This window comes from Arvicanthis niloticus, chromosome 27 (assembly GCF_011762505.2).
Source record: "Arvicanthis niloticus isolate mArvNil1 chromosome 27, mArvNil1.pat.X, whole genome shotgun sequence".
Lineage (NCBI taxonomy): Eukaryota > Metazoa > Chordata > Mammalia > Rodentia > Muridae > Arvicanthis > Arvicanthis niloticus.
In genome coordinates this window covers 28,717,213-28,738,736 of record NC_133435.1, presented here as the reverse complement: position 1 = coordinate 28,738,736, position 21,524 = coordinate 28,717,213, and the positions used below count along the sequence as shown (strand labels likewise).

General features: G+C 42.8%; 1 protein-coding gene across 1 annotated transcript; it reads right to left on the bottom strand.

The window, feature by feature from the left end:
* Positions 1-14,221: 14,221 nt before the first annotated feature.
* Cxcl9 (C-X-C motif chemokine ligand 9) lies at positions 14,222-21,089 on the bottom strand. Its single transcript, XM_076926509.1, has 4 exons — positions 20,880-21,089; positions 19,621-19,747; positions 17,642-17,726; positions 14,222-16,492 (listed from the first exon to the last, which is right to left on the bottom strand). Exons 1-4 carry the CDS (start codon positions 20,938-20,940, stop codon positions 16,388-16,390), a joined length of 378 nt encoding a protein of 125 aa, XP_076782624.1. The 5' UTR covers positions 20,941-21,089; the 3' UTR covers positions 14,222-16,387.
* Between the last annotated feature and the right edge of the window lie 435 nt (positions 21,090-21,524).

Genomic DNA, 21,524 nt, shown 5'->3' with positions numbered 1-21,524 from the left:
AGAGGTTCTCAAGGGCTTGGTTCCTCAGGAACTGACTTCACTCATCTGGTGGTTGACCTTAAAACTAGACCCACCTTACAGTTAGCAATAGAGGGGAAGAACTTTACTGGAATTCTGGACTCAGGAGCGGATAAAAGTATTATTTCTTCTAATTGGTGGCCTAAGGCATGGCCTGTAAAACGATCGTCCCACTCCCTACAAGGATTGGGATACGAGGCCAGTCCTGCAGTCAGTTCTCGATCGCTGACTTGGCAGGCACCAGAGGGTCAAACAGGAAGTTTTATACCTTATGTGCTTCCTCTCCCTGTCAATCTCTGGGGAAGGGACATCTTACAAATCCTAGGGCTAGTTCTGACTAGTGAATACTCCCCACAAGCTATAAACATTATAAAGAGAATGGGATTTGAAGGGAAAGGTCTTGGCAGGAACGAACAAGGAAGGTTAGATCCTGTCTCACAAGAATCAAACAGAGGAAGAAAAGGCCTGGGTTTTCCCTAGTTGCCATTGAAGGTTCTATGCCCATACCCTGGCTCACAGAGGAGGCCGTGTGGGTTCCTCAGTGGTCCCTATCCTCTGAAAAATTGGAAGCTGCTACAAAACTAATTAAAGAACAAGTGCAGCTCGGTCATCTAGAACCTTCTACCTCTCCCTGGAATACACCCATATTTGTCATTAAAAAGAAATCCGGAAAGTGGAGGCTTTTACATGATTTAAGAGCTGTCAATGCACAAATGCGACTATTTGGCTCTGTGCAACGAGGCTTGCCTTTACTCTCTGCCTCGCCTAAGCAGTGGAAAATCATAATTATAGATATTAAAGATTGTTTTTTCTCTATTCCTTTGTGTCCACAAGATAGACCAAGATTTGCATTTACACTACCTACTATTAATCATTTTGAACCTGATAAAAGATATCAGTGGAAAGTTCTGCCTCGGGGCATGGCCAACAGCCCCACTATACGTCAGCTGTATGTACAAATGGCCCTTGAGCCAATTAAGAAACAATTTCCCTCTCTGCTGCTGGCCCATTACACAGATGACATTATTATGTGTCATAAGGATTTAATTACTTTACAGACCTCATACCCCTTATTATTAAACACCTTGGAACAGTGGGGTCTACATGTTGCTACTAAGATAGTTCAATTTTCAGAAACTGGCTCCTTTTTAGGGACAGTTATCTATCCAGAAAAGATAATTCCTCAGAAATTGGAGATTCGTAGAGACCATTTACATACTTTGAATGATTTTCAGAAATTATTAGGTGATATAAATGGTTAAGACCATTTTTAAAAATTCCCTCGGCCGAGCTGAAACCTTTATTTGATATTTTAGAAGGGGATGCTCATATTTCCTCACCGAGGGCCTTAACACCGGCTGCGAGCCGTGCTCTGCAAGTAGTAGAAAATGCTTTACAAGATGCCCAGTGGAAACGCATAGATGAAACCAAAACCTTTGACCTATGTGTTTTTAAAACTAGACACTTACCAACTGCTGTGTTATGGCAGGAGGGGCCCTTGTTATGGGTTCATCCCGATGCTTCTCCCGCAAAGATTATTGAAAGGTATCCAGATGCAGTTGCTCAACTTGCCCTTCATGGACTAAAAGCAGCCATTACTCATTTTGGAAGGGAGCTTAAGGTTTTGATAGTGCCTTATACTGCCCATCAAGTCCAAATATTAACGGCGACCTCTGATGTTTGGGCAGTGCTGGTTACTTCCTTCAATGGTCAAATAGATAATCATTATCCTAAGCATCCCATCTTACAATTTGCCTTAACTCAAGCTATCATATTTCCACATATTGTATCTCAGGAGCCACTCCCAGATGAAATGGTAGTTTATACGGATGGGTCAAAAATAGGAGTGGGTGCCTATGTGGTTAATGATAAGGTTACATCCAAACAATACCATGAAACCTCATCTCAAATTGTGGAATGCTTAGTGGTGTCAGAGGTTCTGGAAATCTTTCCAGGCCCCTTAAATATTGTTTCAGATTCCTTCTATGTGGTTAATGCAGTAAAAGCATTAGAAGTTGCTGGGTTAATTAAGACATCTAGCAGACTTGTAGAAGTTTTTCAAAAGATTCAGCTTACCCTGGCTAAGCGAAGATTCCCTGTCTTTATAACTCATATTAGGGCTCACTCAGGCTTACCAGGACCTATGTCCCGTGGAAATGACCTGGCAGATCGAGCCACAAAGTTGATTGCAATTGCCCTTTCGCCAAAATTGGATTTGGCTAAAGCCTTTCACAAAAGGTTTCATGTGACAGCTGAGACACTACGATGTCGATTTAACATCTCTAGAAGGGAGGCCAGAGATATTGTGACTCAATGCCAAAACTGCTGTCAATTCCTACCTGTTCCTCATACCAGAATTAACCCTCAGGGAATTAGGCCATTACAGATCTGGCAAATGGATGTTACTCACATCCCATCCTTTGGCAAATTACAATATTTGCATGTCTCCATTGATACCTGTTCTGGAGTTATGTTTGCCTCTCCATTGACCGGAGAAAAGGCGGCCCATGTTATTCAACATTGCCTCGAGGCTTGGAGTGCCTGGGGAAAGCCTAAAATCCTTAAAACTGACAATGGACCAGCCTACACTTCTCAAAAATTTCAACAATTTTGTTGCCATATGGAGGTGACACACCTGACAGGTCTTCCTTACAACCCTCAGGGACAGGGCATCATTGAGCGTGCTCATCGTACCCTTAAAACTTATTTGATAAAACAAAAAGGAGAAGTTGAGGAAGCTCTGCCCATGGTGCCACAGGTTACTGTTTCTCTGGCACTTTTTACTCTCAACTTTTTGAATTTGGACAGTCAGGGCAATACAGCGGCTGATCGCCATTGCCTGGAACCAACTAGGCCAAAAGAAATGATAAAATGGAAAGATGTTTTGACTGGTCAATGGAAAGGCCCGGATCCTATTTTAATAAGATCCAGGGGAGCGGTTTGTGTTTTTCCACAGGAAGAAGACAACCCATTTTGGCTGCCAGAACGACTGACACGGCGACTCACGGTTCCTGAAAATGACCCCCCCCCCCCCCCGAAGGATTCATCTGCAGACACTCTCAGTTCTCATTTGGACTCTCCTAAATTGGGTTCCTAGGAAGTGGACTAAAGAGCTGGACCAGATGCAGCAGCAATTGCAGATCCGGATTTCGGGCCTTGATGGAACACAAGTGGACCCTGTTACCCCTGGCAATTTTACTTCTTGGCCTACCTCTGCTTTTTCCTTCTTTCTTTCTTTCTTAAAGGGTGGGGATAGGCCTGTTTGGTGCAGCCCTATGTTGTGGATTAGTGTTCATGATGGTTGGTCTGTAAGCTCAGAGCCCAACAAAAACGTGACAAGGTTGCTATCGCCCAAGCACTCGTAGCCTTGGAGCAAGCATCTCCCCCTGAAATTTGGCTATCTAGGCCAAGAAAGTAGCTGATGACTGAGACCCTCAGTCGATGCACCCCAAGGGTTCAGCCTATTGCACTGGGTCGATGAGAGGTCTAAGTCCAGCCAGCCCTTGCCTGAATAACTGTGGTACCTGAATATTTAGAGGTGTTTGTGAGGGACAGGGACTCGACAGGGAATGTTCCACAAGTGTGGATAGATTTCCCGAAAGTATGCCTGATTGCACAAAGGTTTGATGCCAAGAAACCTCCCCTGGTGGCGCCCCAGGGTGGAGGCTCCCTTTCCCCGTCAAAAGGCATCGAGATGGGTATGGGAAGTAAATCCATTACAATATCTCATTTTGCACAGGGGATCAGGCCTCTGCTTTCCCTCACTGAGTTGGTGCCGCGCTTGATAGGCAATAGGCTGTTCCATCTTAAATATATAGATGGGGGAGATGTTGGGAGCCGCAGTGAGCATGTCAGCATTCGCCATTACAGATGGCACGGGCATCCTGTGCTCCCACTAATAAACAACTAACTGTGCAGGTGCAAAAGGCAAAAGCTCGCCAAAGTCACTGCCCATCCCGGAGCGTATTATGGGTAATGAGTGAACAGCCAATCAGAAGTGAATACGCCACTCTAGGGTGTATTTAAGCAGAGCCTCTTCCTGTCTTTCCGCCTTTCCGCTTCTGCTGTTACAAGTAAAGCCTCGTCTGTGGTAACCACCCGAATACTGCCTCACGTGTCTCTCTTCCACGGGCGAAAGAGGACACGGGAGGCGCGCGGAACAAGAATGACTTACCTTGGTTTAGCCAAGTCATTTGACTCAGGGCATCCAGTTTAGTCCACTGCATTTGTTAGTGACTGTATCATCACATACAATCCAGGCAGTATCTTCTAGGTGTGTGCACATCTTTTGAAACCATCTTGGGTCAACTGTTAGAGGCATAAACTTAAATATATTACTAGCAGACTTCTGACAAGATTGAGAGCCATAAGGATTGGTTGTAACTGAATAAAATTTAATAGCAGTAGTAAACTCTATTAAGTCTCAGAGAGGGCCTCTGGCAGGGTGCAAAGAATAGACCCAGAGCAGAGCTAAGGAACATAGAGGTGAAGGGAGCAAGCAGGGTCTGGCCCTCCTGCTTCAGGCAGACAGGCTGAACTAAGTGGCTGCAGCCTGCCACAAATGAGGAAGGGGAGAAGCCTACACTAGCAGGCTGACCCCTGGGGGAGACATGCTGGGGACTATAGCTTGGAGCCGGTGCTCCTGAAAGATAAAGAACAGTCTATCCAGGCCCGGCCTGGGGTACTCAGCTGCAAGAAAGAAACTGTCTCAAAAGGAGAGGGGAATGTCTCACCCAAGCAGAGGAGTCCTAGAATGAGGGCCAGAGAAGCACAGGGTTAGCTCTCAGCTCAAGAAATCTTCCCTGGGACATCTGGACTGTTACTCTGGCCAGTGGGGCGTGGGGGCTTACCAGTTCTAGGCTAGGCTAACAAGCGTGTAAGAACAGACACAGAAGAAAACACAGAGCACACTTAGTGGTACCAGGGACAAAGCCACACCTTCTTTGCTATTTGTCCTCCTTCTGTGCTTCCTGTCCATTTCAGCATGAGAATACAAGACAGCTGCCTGTCAATCAAGAGGAGGTCCCTCCATGGACACCAGGTCTGCTGGAGCCTTCATCCTGAGGCTCTCCTCCCAAACTGGGGGGAAATGAGTGTTTGTCACCTAGCAGGGTCTCCTAGCAGGGGGTAACTTGCTATGGAAGACCAGACGAATGAAGGCCTTGTAGACCCTGATCACACATGATTTGCACGCACTAGTGCCTCTCGTAGAAACTGGTTAAGTCTTGTTTCCCAGATTTCAGGTCTTTGCTCAGTGATAGCCACTTTGAGATGCCTTCCCTGGCCTTCCATCCTCCTCCGGCCTGGACCCTCTTCCTCTGTATTGTGTCTTCAGACTTCCACCAGCCTATGCAGACACAGTCACTAGTTCAGTTGATTGTTATCTGAGGCTCTGCACTAGATTAGAAGGTAATAGAAACGCTGGGGTTTGTTCATTGCTGTAGCCCCCACACTTGGAGCAGTGCAGGGACATGTTGCATGTGTAGGGACCAGGCTAACTCCCAAAGTTTCTCCCAATTCTTTAACCATAAGATTAAAGTAACATTTTAATTTTTTGAAATATTACCCTTCCCCAACTTCTCCAGACCTATTTCCCCTCTCTTTCTCTCTCTCCCTCTCTGTCTCCACACATCAAGTCCAATTTGTGCTGTTTATACATTTTTGGATATGCGGCCTTCCTCAGAGCGTGGTCAACTTCATAAGTACTACATTCCTGAAAAAAACCAACCCCCTCTCATCCAGCACTTATCAATGACCAACAGCTCCTTACAGAGGACAGGATCAGTTCCCAACAATGACATGGCAGCTGACAACCACATGAAACTCTAGTTCCAGGGGATCTGATGCACACTCCTGAACTCCTTGAGTACCAGGCATGCATATGGTACACATACATTCGGGCAGGCAAACGTTCATATGAATAGAATAAACAAATAAAATCTGAAAAGAAAAAGAATTTTAAAAATTATGTCAAAAAATGGTCAACAGGAATTTTCATCACTCTTACTTGAAACCAAAAGGGAGGGGACTGGAGAGAGGGCTCAGCTGTTAAGAACACTGGCTGCTATTGCAGAGGACCTGGATTCAGTTCCTGGCACCCACATGTCAGCTCACAATCGTCTGTAACTCTAGTTCCAGGGAATTCTGACACTGTCTTCTGCCTTTTGCAGATATTCTGCGTGCATGTGCTGTACAGGCTTAGATACAGACGAAACACCGTGCACATAAAAAAGAAAAGAAAGGAAAGAAACCAACCTTGAGAATGTTCGGGTCTGCTTAAAAGACATTGTTTTGAGGAACTGTTAAGGTGGCCACTAGGGGGAGCTCCTGCTCTTGTTTTAACAACAAACCAACCCAACCCAACCCAACCCAACCCAACCAAACCACAGGCTTGACAAAATGACCACCAGCAGATGAAAATCAGCACTAAGACACTTCAGTCTTTTCTAAAGCTGACCTTAGAATCCAGCTCCAGCTGCCCAGCTTGTCAGCATCTCACTGGCCCATAGCTTTGTTAGTTCCCTTCTCCACTACTTTGTATATTTATTATGAGTTTTGGTCGCAAGCCCATCTATTTCTTTCTTCCCTGGGAAAAGAGAACTATTTAGGGTTGTTGGTGAGCACACCTATAATCCTAGTCTTAGCTCAAACCCATCTGGGCATCATCTTTTGATTTATTTTTCTTAAAATGTACTGCCAGGTCCTTTAAAAATAAAATATTTCTCAAAAGATCCACTAAATAGGTTTTTCCCCCTGTTTTTATACTTGGGAGCTCGAAGAATAAAAACATATTGCGATTTCTTTCTGCACTTATTAATTTCTGTGCCTGGGGATATGGTTGTCTTTAACTGGTTTGCCTTGTGAGCCTGGGAACTGAGTTCTGTCCCTAGAACACACATTACAAAAGAAAAAAAGGAAGCTGCCATTATGGTCCATACAGTGGCCTGGTGGGAGTGCCATGAGGTACAGGGCAGGGAATAGATAGAGCTTTGGTGCTTACTGGTCAGGTAGCCTGGCCTGCCTGACAAGGTCCACAGTCTGTCTCATAAACAAGATGAACTGTACCTAACAAACTTCTCCTGAGGCTGTGGTCAGGCCTCCACTTGTATTCACACACACAGAAACACACACACGTGAACATGTACATGTATGTACAAATACATGCACACGTATCACACACACACACACACACACACACACACAGCTGGGCTAAGGATATAGCTCAGTTACTGGAGGGCTTCCATGTGGTACATCTGCCATCCTCAGGAGTTTGAGGTTAGTCTGGGCTAGAAGAGACCCTGTCCTAAACAAACAGACAAGCAAACCAAACAAATAAAACTTTATTGATGTGTGAGGGATGTGTGTAAATCTATACATATTTAATGGGTACAAATTGCAGAGTTTGAACATATTCGTAGGCCTGTAGATCCATCCTCACAGTTAACATGACACACAATATCAAATTTTCCTTTAGACTTTTGTATTGTGTAGTTTGTGTGTGTTTAAAAATAATTATCCTATCTGTCTTTTACACAAACTTTAAATTACATGTATAGATAGTATTATGGAAGGCATGTGTATGCCATCTTTAGGGTGGTGACATTTTAGTTGACTTTGAAAGATTTAATGATTGTGAGAGTCAGGAGGGAGTCACTAGCTCCTTAATGGACAGCCTATGTTTAACATCAGGCCAATGTTTAACCTCAGAGGACAACAGGAACAAAGGCTGGCCCTTATCTGCCAATTATCTTGAGGAAACCAGATGAACTGGACACTCTTCACTGCCTTGTTCTGCTGTTACTCCTACATCAAGTTCAGCCATGGGAAATGTAGCCATTGTTTCGGCTACATTTGGTTGCTACTAATTTTTGTCATAATAGGAAATAAGTAGGGAAACTCCCCCAAAGGACCCAAGGTTGCGATACACTGTATAATTTTTCATCCCCTGTGAAATGCAGTCTGTGACTAGTATATTTTTTTGAACCAAGGTCTATAAGGCTTTATACATCTCTTTACGGAGGGACAGGTCACAATAAGAAACAATGCTCACTTTGTCCACCTCTGTCTTTGTTATGAATCATATGTAACTGTTTGTTGGCCTTCGTTTGTTGGCTTTTGTTTTGCTGATGCTGGTTTTCCTTTTTTTCCCCTCTTTAGTGGAGACAGGTATGAAACCCAGGGCATCAGGCAGGCTAGACAAGTGCTCTGCTACTGAGCTACACCCCCAGCACAATATAAATATATCTGAAGGTACATTGCAAGGAATCTGTAAAAAACAGCCAAGCATCAACATGACCATCTATCCATGGCGTGGAAACCCTGGTGTGCTGAGAATGCTGAAACTGAAGAACATTCTGGAAGAAACCTTAGAGCAGTAGTTCTCAACCTATGAGTCTCAACCCTTTAGGGGTCAAATGACCCTTTCACAGGGTCACCTAAGACCATTGGAAATATCAATTTTTTTACATTTTTACAATTTGTAACAATAACAAAATTACGGTTATGAAATAGCAGTAAAAATAATTTTATGGCTGGGGTCACCATAATACGAGGAACTGTATAAAAGGCCACATTAGGAAGTGTGGGAACCCCTGCCTTAGAGAAACCCTGGTGGTAATAATATCCCATCATTTACTTTGCAAAAGAAGTCATTGCTCTGCTGAGAGCCAAGGTACTTGTCAGACAGGATGAGGCAAGACCCAGGCTGCCATCTGTTGTAGTGAATATTAATTGGAGGTTTGGACTCCACCTTAGATCATTTGTTCCCAAATAAAAGACACAAAACCTTTATATTTATAATAAACCTTAACAGCACTACAGCTGGGCAGATATCAACCCTCTGTGCTGTTTTGTCGATTTCACTGTCAATAGCCACAAGATATAACTTGCCATGCTCTGCCTGGCTCTTACTCCACCTGGATGACCCTCATGGCCATGCTTTCATGACCCACCTACCCCAGGGCATCTTCTTCCTTCTTCTCCTACCCTCCTTGAGAGATCTCTCTCCTCAGACCCCAAGCCAGGCAACCGAAGCCCTGCCTACCTCTCTTCTGCCCATCTACAGGCTGGAGGATCTTTATTCAATAAACAGTTTTAAATTAAGGAGGAAGGTTACATAGCATCACTTGCATCACCTGGATAAAAAGAGAATCTCCTCGTTGTGGGGCAACCAGATCTTAGGGGCTGGTATTAACATTACAGTACGCAGTAACAAACCAAATCTCAACAGCCATCTTACTGTTAACATCAGGTTCTTTCTTAGACTTCCATTTCTAACTTTCCTTCTAGTGTGCAAAGTGTAAACTAGGAACTAAAGGACATAATGAAGACAACAATTAAGACTTGTAGAAAGCTTAATAATAATCATAATAATAATTGTTAGTTGTTAGAAGTCCAACCGCAGTTCAGAACAGACCACTCCAGACCACACAATTCCAAGGGGGAGGAGGTTTATTCAGGGGATAAGGCAAAGGTGGGGAGAGGGAGGTGGAAGGACAAGAGAGAAGAGAAGTAGAGGCTGGCCATGACCACATGGAGAGAGAGAAAGAGGGGGGCAATAATAATGTCTTAATTAGGGTTTTACTGCTGTGAACAGACACCATGCTAAGGCAACTCTTAAACGAATAACATTTAATTGTGGCTGGCTTACAGGTTCAGAGGTTCAGTCCATTATCATCAAGGCAAAAGCATGGCAGCATCCAGGCAGGCATGGTGCAGGAGGAGCTGAGAGTTCTATATCTTCATCTAAAGGCTGCTAGGAGAAGACTGGTTTTCAGGAAGCTAGGATGAGGGTCTTAAAGACCCCACACCCACAGTGACACACCTACTCCAACAAGGCCACATCCTGAGCTGAGCATACACAAACCATCACAGATAATAATAATAATAATAATAATAATAATAATAATAAGAAGAAGAAGAAGAAGAAGAAGAAGAAGAAGAAGAAGAAGTAATAACACGTGTCGTTTAGATCCTCTGAGAAACAAGCTCTGAGACAGAATCAATTGATTTAATTTGGAGCGATTCCTATGAAAATGAAAATGGGGAGAGCAGATTGGCAGAGAAGCTTCAGGCATAAGTCTTTAAAAAAAAAAAAAAAGATTTGTTTTATGTGTATGATTACACTGTTGCTATCTTCAGACACACCAGAAGAAGGCATCAGATTTCATTACAGATGGTTGTGAGTCACCATGTGGTTGCTGAGACTTGAACTCAGGACCTCTGGAAGAGGTCTTAACCTCTGAGTCATCTAAGTCTTAACAGAATTATACCGGTAAGTCTTAGTCCATGGACTGGCTACTGTATTGTATAATCCCAGCACTGGACAAAGACAGGAGAATCAGGAAGATTCCTGGGGTCCCTGATGAGGCCATCGAGGTTCAAGTTCCATGAGAGACCTTGCCTAAACAAATACTAAGGAACTGGGTGTGGCAGTGCACATCTTCAATCATAGCAACCAGGAGGCTAACACAGGGGGGGTCTCTGTGAGTTCAAAGTCAGCCTTGTCTACATAGTGAGCTCCAGAAGCAATCGAGAAAACATCTAACATTGATCTCTGACCTCTACACAAGTACACATCACCCCCGCCTGGCCCACAAACACACACACATGCTAACTTACTCATACACATACACACAAAGTCTCAGTGAACCTGACGTGAGGCCCTTGATTAAAGTCTCTATCAGAGGAGCCTGTTCTTGCTCTTTGACACCCTTCCTAACTCCTAGAGACACTCTGATTAGTCCAGTTTTAACTGCCATGATATATAAAAATGTCCACACCAGCATACCCCCTCCCACCAAAGGCCACAGACAAAGAAATGTCTACTCTGAGATGAAGCCATCCTACTTTCAATCTTGTACAAGTGGTTGCTGCATTTAAAAACAACTAAACACACACACACACACACACACACACACACACACATTCACCCCAAATACAGAGCTTCATTCCATTCTGGTATACAGGTTATTAGGGCAAGTCTCCTTTCACTTTATAGATTTTGAGTTTTAAATTTCAGGAAGTTCAGGTTGTCTGGTTGAAAACTTAAAGGCAGCCAAGAGTGAAATGTTGTCTCTTCTTGGTCCCAGTCTGTCACAGAAGACCAAGGCTAAGCCTAGTGACCCTGGAGATGATGACACCAGCATTATTTTTCTATTTTGAAAAATCAAAATAAATTATTTACTAAAATAGCCTTGAAACATTATAGTACATTCAAGCGATAAGATTTCACTATTTCTGTGGTACACTTTTAATTTTTTCCTGAGATGGGTTCTGGTTATGTATCCCAGACTAACTTTAAATTCATAAACTTTCTAACTCTTCTCACCTGCCTGGCTTATGGAAGACTTTTAAGGAAAGCAAAGACTTATGTATAAGTTAGCACCTTTCCCTTTAATTCTCTCTTTCTTTTTTCTTCTTTCTTTCTTTCTTTCTTTCTTCCTTCCTTCCTTCCTTCCTTCCTTCCTTCCTTCCTCCCTCCCTTCCTTTCTCCCCCTCACCCCCATGGTGGTTTAAATAAGAATGGCTCCCCTGTAGGTTCACATATTTGAATGTTAGTCACCAGGGAGTGGATTACTTGAGAAGGATTGGGAGGTGTGGTCTTGGTGGAGGAAGTGTGTCCTATGGGTGGGATAACTCCAGCACTCAGGAGGCAGTAGCAGATATATCTTTGTGACTTCAAGGCCAGACTGGTCTATAGAGTAAGTTTCAAGGAAAGCCAGGGCTACGCAAACCCTACCCACTCCCCCACAGCCCCCCCCCAAAAAAGTTCAAGCAAAGCCGGGTGCCCCTCTTTCTCTTTCTGCCGCCTGCCAATCCAGATGTAAAACTCTCCAGCACCATGTCTGCCTGTTTGCCACCGTGATCCCCTCCATGATGACAATGGTCTAATCTTCTGAAAGTGTAAGCCAGCCCCAATTAAATGCTTTTCTTTGTAAGAGTGGCCATGTCATGCTGCCTCTTCAGATGGATAGAACACTAAGACACCTCTGTCTGATTTTTTCCTTCTCCCTCTAATCTTTTATCAGATTATTACAGATCCTAATCGTATTCACAGATGAAGACTAGACTGTTCAATTGCCAACGGCCCTGTTGCTGGACTTGACATGTAGTTTAATGGAAAAGCACCAGGCTGTCATGCCCAAGGCCTGGGTTCTTTCGTCAGCAGTGGTGGAAAACAACTTTCCATTTTCTCACACAAACATCTCTCCCAATTACTTAACTGAGAGCATGCCAGTTTAAATAATAATAAAAGAATCATATAGCTAAGTCTTTTTAATTAATTGTTTAGTAATACAATGATTCTTTTTTTTTAAGATTTATTTTATGTATATGAGTACACTGTAGCTGTCTTCAGACACACCAGAAGAGGGCATCGGACCCCATTACTGATGGTTGTGAGCCACCATGTGGTTGCTGGGAATTGAACTCAGGACCTCTGGAAGAGCAGTCAGTGCTCTTAACCACTGAGCCATCTCTCCAACAGTGATTTTGATATAGAAAAACAATTTAAAATATTAACAAGAGAATAGTTCTTCCTACGTGAAGATACTTGTCAGTCGGAGATTTCAGTGTGATCAGGGGCATCCCAGGGTGCAGTTTTGAAAAGTGGGACTGGGATCTCATAAAGGCAGAGAGGTCAGGAGAGGGGGTGGGAAGGGGTGAAGCAGGGCAGGTGTATGCAGTATGGGCCAGGCTGAAGGTAGAAATGAGGGCTCAGATAAGTGAGCATGACCAGAGCAGCTGAAATGGATTTGGAAAAAGGCCTTTGAGAAAACCTAGGGTGAAACATATGCCAATGAACAAAAAACTCTTGTTGAGGAATTTAGAAATACCAGGGCCTGCTCTATACACTAGGCATGCAGTGGTGAAGGAGACAGGAGTTCTGAAGCCAAGCAATATAAACTTGTGCACGTGGGTGGAGAACAAGAAATAATCACACAACATTTTGTTAGAGATTTTTCTTTTCATGCACGTTAGGTGTCTGTGTATGAATGAGGATGTGTGTTCTTGAGAGCAGGTGCCTTCAGAGGCAAGAAGAGGGTGTGCATCTGAGCGATAAAATTAGAACACACATACAACATATGCATATCTTAGCTTCTGCTAGCTTAGGGTTGCTTTATTACTGTCGCCTCACTATGAGCTTCTTTTCTTTTTTATAATTTCCTTATTTTTTTTATTTTAAGATATAATTACATTATTTACTATGGTTTTCTTAGTGGGAGTTTGCTAAAGCTACGTTCCAGTTTTGTGAAGGAAACGATAACACTATCTTACATAATGCATACCTTAGTCACCATCAGTGAGATCCAGCTTCTAAGCGACTGACACAAAGACAGTGCAGAGCCCAGTGAGAGTGTGTGTCAGTCACTCCTAGTTAGACTATAGAGTCTCACTTTTCCTGCAAACCATCAGCATGCGACATAGAACCACTTGGCACACGGGTAATCAAGGTTGATAGTGTCGACCGTGGGTTAATTTATAATCCATGTTTATAACAGTATAAATGTGCGTGTGTGTGAAGCATTTGACCCAGTTGGTTTCTGTTTTGTTTGAGACAGGGTTTCTCTGTATCCCTCTGGCTATGCTGGAAATTACTCTGAGGACTAGGCACAAAGATCTGCCTAGTTCTGCCTTCCAAGTCCTGGAATTAAAGGCATGTGCCATCACACCCAGCCAGTTCTTATTTTTTTAAAATAATAACGTACAATCTGAGTGTTCTCATTTTATTCACTACTTTTATACACATGCTCCATGTTCAAAACCAGTGAAATAGTAGAGACGAGAGCAGGGTGAAAATGAGGAGACTTTGAAGTTACACTCGGCTACAGTAGTTTGAATGAGAACGTTCTGGATGTTTGAAATTTGTCTCCCAGCTGGTGGTACTGTTTGGATGCTGGAATAAGTATGACGTGGGGGGTGGGGTGCGGTGGGGGTGGGGTGAAGGTGGGGCAGGACTGGAGGTGGGGTGGGGTGGAGCTTTGAGGTTTCAAAGCCACAGACCATTCTGAGTTCTCTCTTAGCTTCCTGTTTTCGGTTCAAAATGGGAGCTTCAGCAGTTTCTGCCATCCTGTCTGCTGCTTGCTACTGTGGTGGACTATCATCCCTCAGAAACCATAACCCCAAATAAACCCTTCCTTCTATACGTTGACTCTATCACAGCTCTAGAAAAGTCGCTAACAGATAAACTGAAACCGAATTTATGTAAAGAATTATTTATTTATTTTACTCAATTGTATCAACTAGGGAACAGAGTCTCTATTAGACATCGTGGGAACAAAGGGTTCGCTACGGGGACGAAGGGAGGATGCTGGGAAATGAACGTCCCAGTGGGAAAATCAGGGGATTGGAGGAAGAATTATTGACTAGTTTAGCAGATGCTAGGCCAGCTGGACAACTCAGCTTGCACAAAAACTCAAGAGGATGAGCCCGGGTTGCCAAATAAGGGTTGTGAAAGTTTACCGGAAGCTGCTACTTCTGTATCTGTATAGTCTCTGGGGATCCACTGCTTCTCTTGGGGGACCTGGGAGCACCAGTGATCTCAGGTCAGCAATGGGGAAGACGAGCCAGCTGTGCAGGAAGAGACCAAGACAAGCTGAGAGCCTCAGCGGTCCGGTTTGCCTAGTAGTCCCTCTTTTGCTTTTCCAAATCTCACCCATTCCTTGTAAGCTAACTCTGAGAATCAGACTGTGAAAGAGACTCCAGGAAATGCAGAGCCCAGTCCCACCAAGTTGATGGCACAGTCCAGCCCAGCATGGAGCAGAATCTACCCAAGACCTTAGAAAGCAAATTAACTCAACGTGCCCAGGAGACAGAAAACTGAGGCTCATACACAAAGAAACAGTGATCAGAAAGGCAGGCAGAGCCCATCAGATAGGATGTGGCCATCTTTGACCCACCTATAAATCCCAAGACTTTAGGCAAGGTATTGATTTTGAATTATTTAAAAGAATCTACCTGCTGTGGGTAGTAGAGAAGCAAGAGAAACTTTAGCATATAGGAGACTTCTGGGATACCCCAGAAAGAGGTCAGATAGTCTGGGTTCATACTATGAAAATGTCCCTAGAGGATCTCACTTCTCCAACATAATCTTTCATCTATGCACACCTCTCTGCCCATGAGACTTGGGGTTGTCTCTGATGGAAGCCGGGATGGCCATGATAAGTGGGCGAGGAGGGCCTAGAACTTTCTATGCTCCAAGGTCTATATGCATTTTGTCTCTCACAATGATCCTGGATAAAGAAATGAATGCAGAAAGATTCCATGCTTGAACCAAGGCCATACAGCTCAGCAGTGTGCTCAGTTGTTCCTGAGATATGTCTAAAAAATCTTAGCTCTTTGCACAGCACCTGGCTGCCTCATAGGTAAAAGCCCTTGGGGGAAAATTCATGTATACCGCTAGTGGCTGATACCTGCCCAAATACCACACCTGTCTGGCTTCTCAAGAATACCTTAATTGTATGTGCTGATGTTTTCGGTCTACTTTCCCACACGATCCAATTAGATAACAGTGAAATGTTTACTCATGAAATGCTGAGCAACAAGCAAAACAGATGTAAGAGAATCTGAGTAGCCAGAAACCATTCTTTAAACTGGTTAAGTTTCCCCACTGTTAGCGATCGACTCCAGGGCCTTGTTCTGAGCACTAAGTGCTCTGCCACTAAGGTACACCCACAGCCTTCTAGGACAGTTTCATTTAAGAGGCAAACTTGGAATAAGCCTTGAAGATGGGATCAAGTTAATAGTGAAATCCCATGTTCTCAAAAGCTACACAGAAGGCTCTGAAAGCCAACGCCGGTGGTCTCCACGGTAGAACCCCAAAACCATTAGCACCGATCTCTGAGACACACTTTGTGTGGGGCTCCAGGCTGACAAAAACCATTAGCACCGATCTCTGAGACACTCTGTGTGGGGCTCCAGGCTGACTCAAATGCAGCTGCTGACAGCCTCGCCAGCTTGGTGAGGTCTAGCTCACCAGCAAACAGACTTGGTGACGTGAGCCTCAGAGGACTCCAGAGGCTGCGAAATGTGTGGCTCTGGAAGCCAGACAGCTGTTGTGCATGGAATAACTATGTGTGGACACTTGCCCAGGTTTGATATTATCGTGACTGTGCTCGAGGGCTCGATGAAATGTTGTTGGCTGTGTAAAACAATGACTGGTTTTGCCTCTAGCAATTCTTATTATTTGAGTTTTACAATTAACTTCCTAGCTTTAGTTATAATTTCAAATTCACGCTTTATGTCTTGTATTAGATTAACAATGTATTAAAAGCTTATGTATTAAAGGCTGCTCGGCCAGGAAAGGCTTTTCAGTACAATCTAAAAACCATTAAGACGCAGAGTGCTTGTTGGTAAAGTGGTAGGTCTCTTATGTATTCTTCTTTGAACGAGGGCTTTGGGGTGTTTTAGGCTTTCTGTTTTTCTTGTTCTTTTGATGGTTTTTCCCCCTCTTCTGCTTTTTCTTTTGGCTGATCTGCAAGAAATGAGAAAAAGGCAATGCTTTTCAGTGTTGTAATCGCTCCCCCTTGGGATGGTCCAACTCCTCCTGAGTGTGATCATTCCTCATTCTCAGGGCTAGCTAAAGTCTGCTCTCTCAAAGGCACTGGCCTCATTATCTGCTTCCCCTACCTTAAAGAAACCACAGCTCTCTCTTGTTTGTTTTTCTGGCATCTTGCTGTCTTCCATCCTCTTCCTTTATTACCTACCTGGGCCAAACACAGCCCTTTGGGGCTGGCTGGTACTGTTATCATCCACTTTGCATATAAGCCAGTGGTTCTCAACTTGTGTGTCGGAACCCACTTGAGATACACATCAGATATCCTTTTCATCGGTTATTTACATTATGATTCATAACAGCGGCAAAAGTTACAGTTATGAAGTAGCAACGAGGTAATTTTATGGATGGGGGTCACCTCAACATGAGAGACTGTATTAAAGGGTCTCAGCACTAGGAAGGTTGAGTACCACTAAGAGCAGACAAGGCTGAGTAAGCATGTAGCCTGAAGCCTAGCAGCTCGAATCTGGGGCAGCCCCAGGAGTCAGGCGTGGGGACCCAAGCTCCCCATCACATACCCCATGGCTCTTCTCAAACCTAGCTCCTTAGCCCTCACACAGTTCTTCCCACTTTGTCCTTGGCTTCTTTCTCATTTCAATCCTTTTGTTCTCCATACTTAAATTCCAGCTCCATTATTTCAGGCTCACTGAACACAACTCACCCTCTTGAAACCACTAACGCCCACACTGTACTTAATTAACTGCCTGGTAAATATCTTATCCTCAAAGATCCAGATCAATGGTCACTTGATAAAAGAAGTCTACCTTTAATACTTTCCGTATCACCTCTTGGCCAAGTCAATTGCCCTTTCCTTCATAATTCTCAAGGTTCTTGTGTGTACACTATTCTCAATGTCTCCCACCAAGTCTGATGATTTTTAAACATTCTTAATGATGATCTGCTATATGAAGAAGGAGTGATAGCTTATTATTTTTGAATCCTTAGTGTCTTACTAGTTGATACTATTCAAAGGAATGGAAAATGGGTCCTTAATGGGCATGTCCAGGATCTGTTGAGTTTCTGAGTTGATTCTAAAAGAAAGCAATCTGTGTTCCTCCCCTCACAAACCTTTTTCTCCCATTCTTTCATCAGCTTCTTCACCTTTGCTGAATCTGGGTCGAGGCAGGCTTGGTCTCCGTTCTTCAGTGTAGCACTGTGCCAAAGAAATGCCAGTGAGCCTTCTCCCCTGGTAACAATCTAATAATTCTTAGTAGAAACAGTGAAACAAGCATGGGTTTTACCAGTTTTCCAGCAAAACCACTTAAAATGTAGCAAAATGTTTTCCTAAGAGTAACAGGTAGATTTTAAAAAATTGTAGCAGATGTTTCAGGAGAAGCCTCAATTTCTAAAAATTAATTTCTTTATATATCTCAAGACTAAGAATAGCTATTCTATATAGAATCCTTTGATTTAGGTGTCAAAGGTCATGTATATGACATATATATGTGTATATATGTGTGTGTATTTATATCCTTTATATATATACACATATGGATACATATTATGAATATGTACATATACATGTATATATATATATGTGTGTGTGTGTGTGTGTGTGTGTGTGTGTGTGTAAAATTTAACTTCCAATCTAATTTCTAAGAGGTTTGGAATGGTGGCTTATACCTAGAGTCCCAGCATTCACATGGACAAAGAAGACCATGAGATTGAGGACAGCCTTGGCTACCCAGCAAGACTCTGTCTCAAAACAAAAACAAGAAAATATAAGCTCTAGAAGAGAATTACTAGAAAGAATTAGAGACAATACTACAATACTGATAGTTTGACAATAGTGAAATTTTTTTGTATAACCTTTGTTTCTAGCAATGGGCATGGGCTATACAAATTATGAACTATCGATATGTTGTAAAACAGCTTAGCCATTAAAAGTCATTGTTAGGGCCAGTGAGTTGGTGCAGCTGGTAAGCATGCTTGCCTCATAAGCCTGGAGAGCTGAGTTCAACCCCAAATAAGGACAGAGGAGAAAACCGATTCCATCAAGTTGTCCTGATTGCTATATACACAGAGAATATGGATTAGAACTTATTTTATTTTTAACTTCTGTGTGTCTCTTGCTGTATATGTACTAGTATACACTAGTAAAATGTCTTCAGCTGTGTTCTCCTGCTTGTGCTTATAAATATCCAGGATTTTCTTGCAAGGGGGGTGAATGGGAGACAGTAAATGAGACTTGACCATACACTCTGGTTTGTCTCTATTCTTCACGTCTCTTCCCCTTCTTCCCCCCACTCTCTCTCTTGCTAGACCCTGACCCGCAGACCGGAGCAGCAGAGCAGTCTGGGACATTTTGGCCCCAAGTGTGGGGCAGCTCAGGCCGGGACATTAGGACAATAGAATTATGATTATTTTTTTCTTTTCATCAACTTGCCTAAACATTTAAACATTTAGGAGCTCTTTTTTTTAAACCCCAATTATATTTTCTTTTATTTTTTTAAAGATTTATTTATTTATTTTATGTATTAGAGTACACCATTGCTCTCTTCAGACACACCAGAAGAGGGCATCTGATCCCATTACAGATGGTTGTGAGTTACCATGTGGTTGCTGGGAATTAAACTCAGGACCTCAGGAAGAGCAGTTGGTGCTTTTAACCAACCACTGAGCCATCTCTCCAGCCCTTCTTTTATTTTTTTTAAAAATGTTTTTATTAATTTGTTGAAAATTCAATTCATATATTTTGATTATATTAATATGAATATATTTAATATGAATATAATTAATAATTAACAGGGATATATCAATTACATTTAATTAATTTTGATATTCAAATATATGGGTTTGGAATTAGAACCCTAAATAGCCTTAAAAAGGTAATTTGGTCTCGGAAACAGTTCATTCCTTAAATGATATGTCACCTTTTTTTCATTTTCAGTTTCCAGCAGAAATTTCGTATTTTGAGGAAGAAGAAAGAAAAGGAGCAGACAGATTTATAGAGGAGCTTGCCTGCCCACATGTGCAAGTAAGTACACTGAGAGTGAGACTCCCACTAAGCCCAGTGTGGGATGTGTGTGTTGGAAGCTTTTACTTACATGATTTCAGTTTTGTTGCAATTAGGGCTTGGGGCAAACTGTTTGAGGTCTTTGAGGAATTTGTAGTGGATCGTGCCTTGGCTGGTGCTGATGCAGGAACATCGTTGATTTCTTATGACTAGAGTTCCTAGAGAAAAGATAATACACATTATTAGGGTCCATTAGAATGATGGGTTTGTCTCAGTCACTATTGCTGTGACTGAGTGTGTGTCTGTGTGAGTGTGTGCATGTGTGTGTGTAAATCATCACTACTGCTTTTCAAGGTAGGTGTTATTTTCATTCTGTATACAAGGAAGCCAAGGTTAAGGACAAAGTCATTTAGCAAAAGGGAGCAGGGGAAGAATTTCACTTTAGGTCACTCAGAGTTCTTAACTATGTTACTTCACAACCTTGGAAGAAGAGAAAACCTCCACCATATTTAAATCCCTACTAAGGTTAGGCATGCATATGCAACCCATCAGTACTATGGGGACCAGTTTCTTAAGCAGTTTCTCAATCTCCTTCTTGCTACTGGGGGGTATGGAGTTGGATGTAGGTGTGGACAGATAGCTTGTCTTACAGTAATTAATTACCATTTCAATCTTATTCCCTCTCATCCCCTGCTCTGAAAAGTTTCTTTAAAAATCTGTCTCCATCCCTTGCTGCTTACCTAGAGTCAGCATCTATTTGCATAGGTTTTTGCCATCATACAATAACTACAACACTTCTACTTTACACATGTGAAAAATGCACTCTACGAAGGTTCTTTGCCGGAGGTAAGCAAAGTCACAAATAAGAAGGCCAGAGACAATCTCTCTGACTTCTGAATTCTCAGTTGGTTAACCACAGACATTCTTATCAGTACACAGCATCAGGTAAGGAAAGTGATGCAGGAGACAACTTAGAAAAGGATCTTTTATCTCACTCCCTGTTATCAGGACTTCGGATTTCATATCTTGCAGGATAAATGACAGACTCAATGCAAAATAAAGCACCCAGAGTCTCCTTTACATCTGAGAAATGGTTTCTCATTATTAAAATATTCAAATATGCTTTGAACCCTCATTGGGAACTCATGATATCTACACCAAGAAGGCATATCTGACTTGGCAGGTAGAGATTGTGACCTTTGGATAATTGCTCACAGCATCCAACTGCTTTGATGACTGAGTAATATAACTTTTTACTGCATGCAAGACATGCAGCTTTATCTGCTGGCATGAGAAGGCCTTTACAGTTATGCATTCCTCAGAACTTACTTAATACAGTGTAAAACTCACCTCGAACGCCATACTGATCTAGGAAGATGACACCCAAGAGGAAAAGAACAGCGAACTTCATGGCAGAGTTGAGTTCTATTGAGTCACCGTGCTGAAGTGAAGTCCAAGAACGTCTTTAGAGAACATGTTCTTGTGGAATCATATTTATTTAGGAAATCCCTTTTCCTTCCTGTCTCTGATTGGCTGGTCTCCTCAGCTGACCTAGAAGAACTAAATTAACCACAAACTTGATTGTCCTGGGGAAAACCCTACTCTCGGATCCCAGGGAATTTCTGCATGTTCTACTTCCATTTCACATAAACGGGTAGTTTATAGTAAGGGACGAGAAACCACCAGTATCCTCTTTTAGCCCAGGCCAAGTTGCTACCTGGATGCAGAATAGATTATACAATGAATATAGTAATGCCATGCAATGAAGGTTGGAGATGTGCTTCCCACATGGGGCATGATCCTCTCTACACTGTAGAAAGACGTTAATATTTCCTCATACGGTCTTTCCCGACAAGTCAAAGCTTCTTAATTTGTTGAGGGTAAATCCATTTTGTTTCACTGCTGCTGTGATTTCCTATCACTGTAATTGTTAGATTAGTTGTGTAATCCACAGCTGTTCTGTTCCTGGCTACCTTTTCCAGATGTTTCACAAGA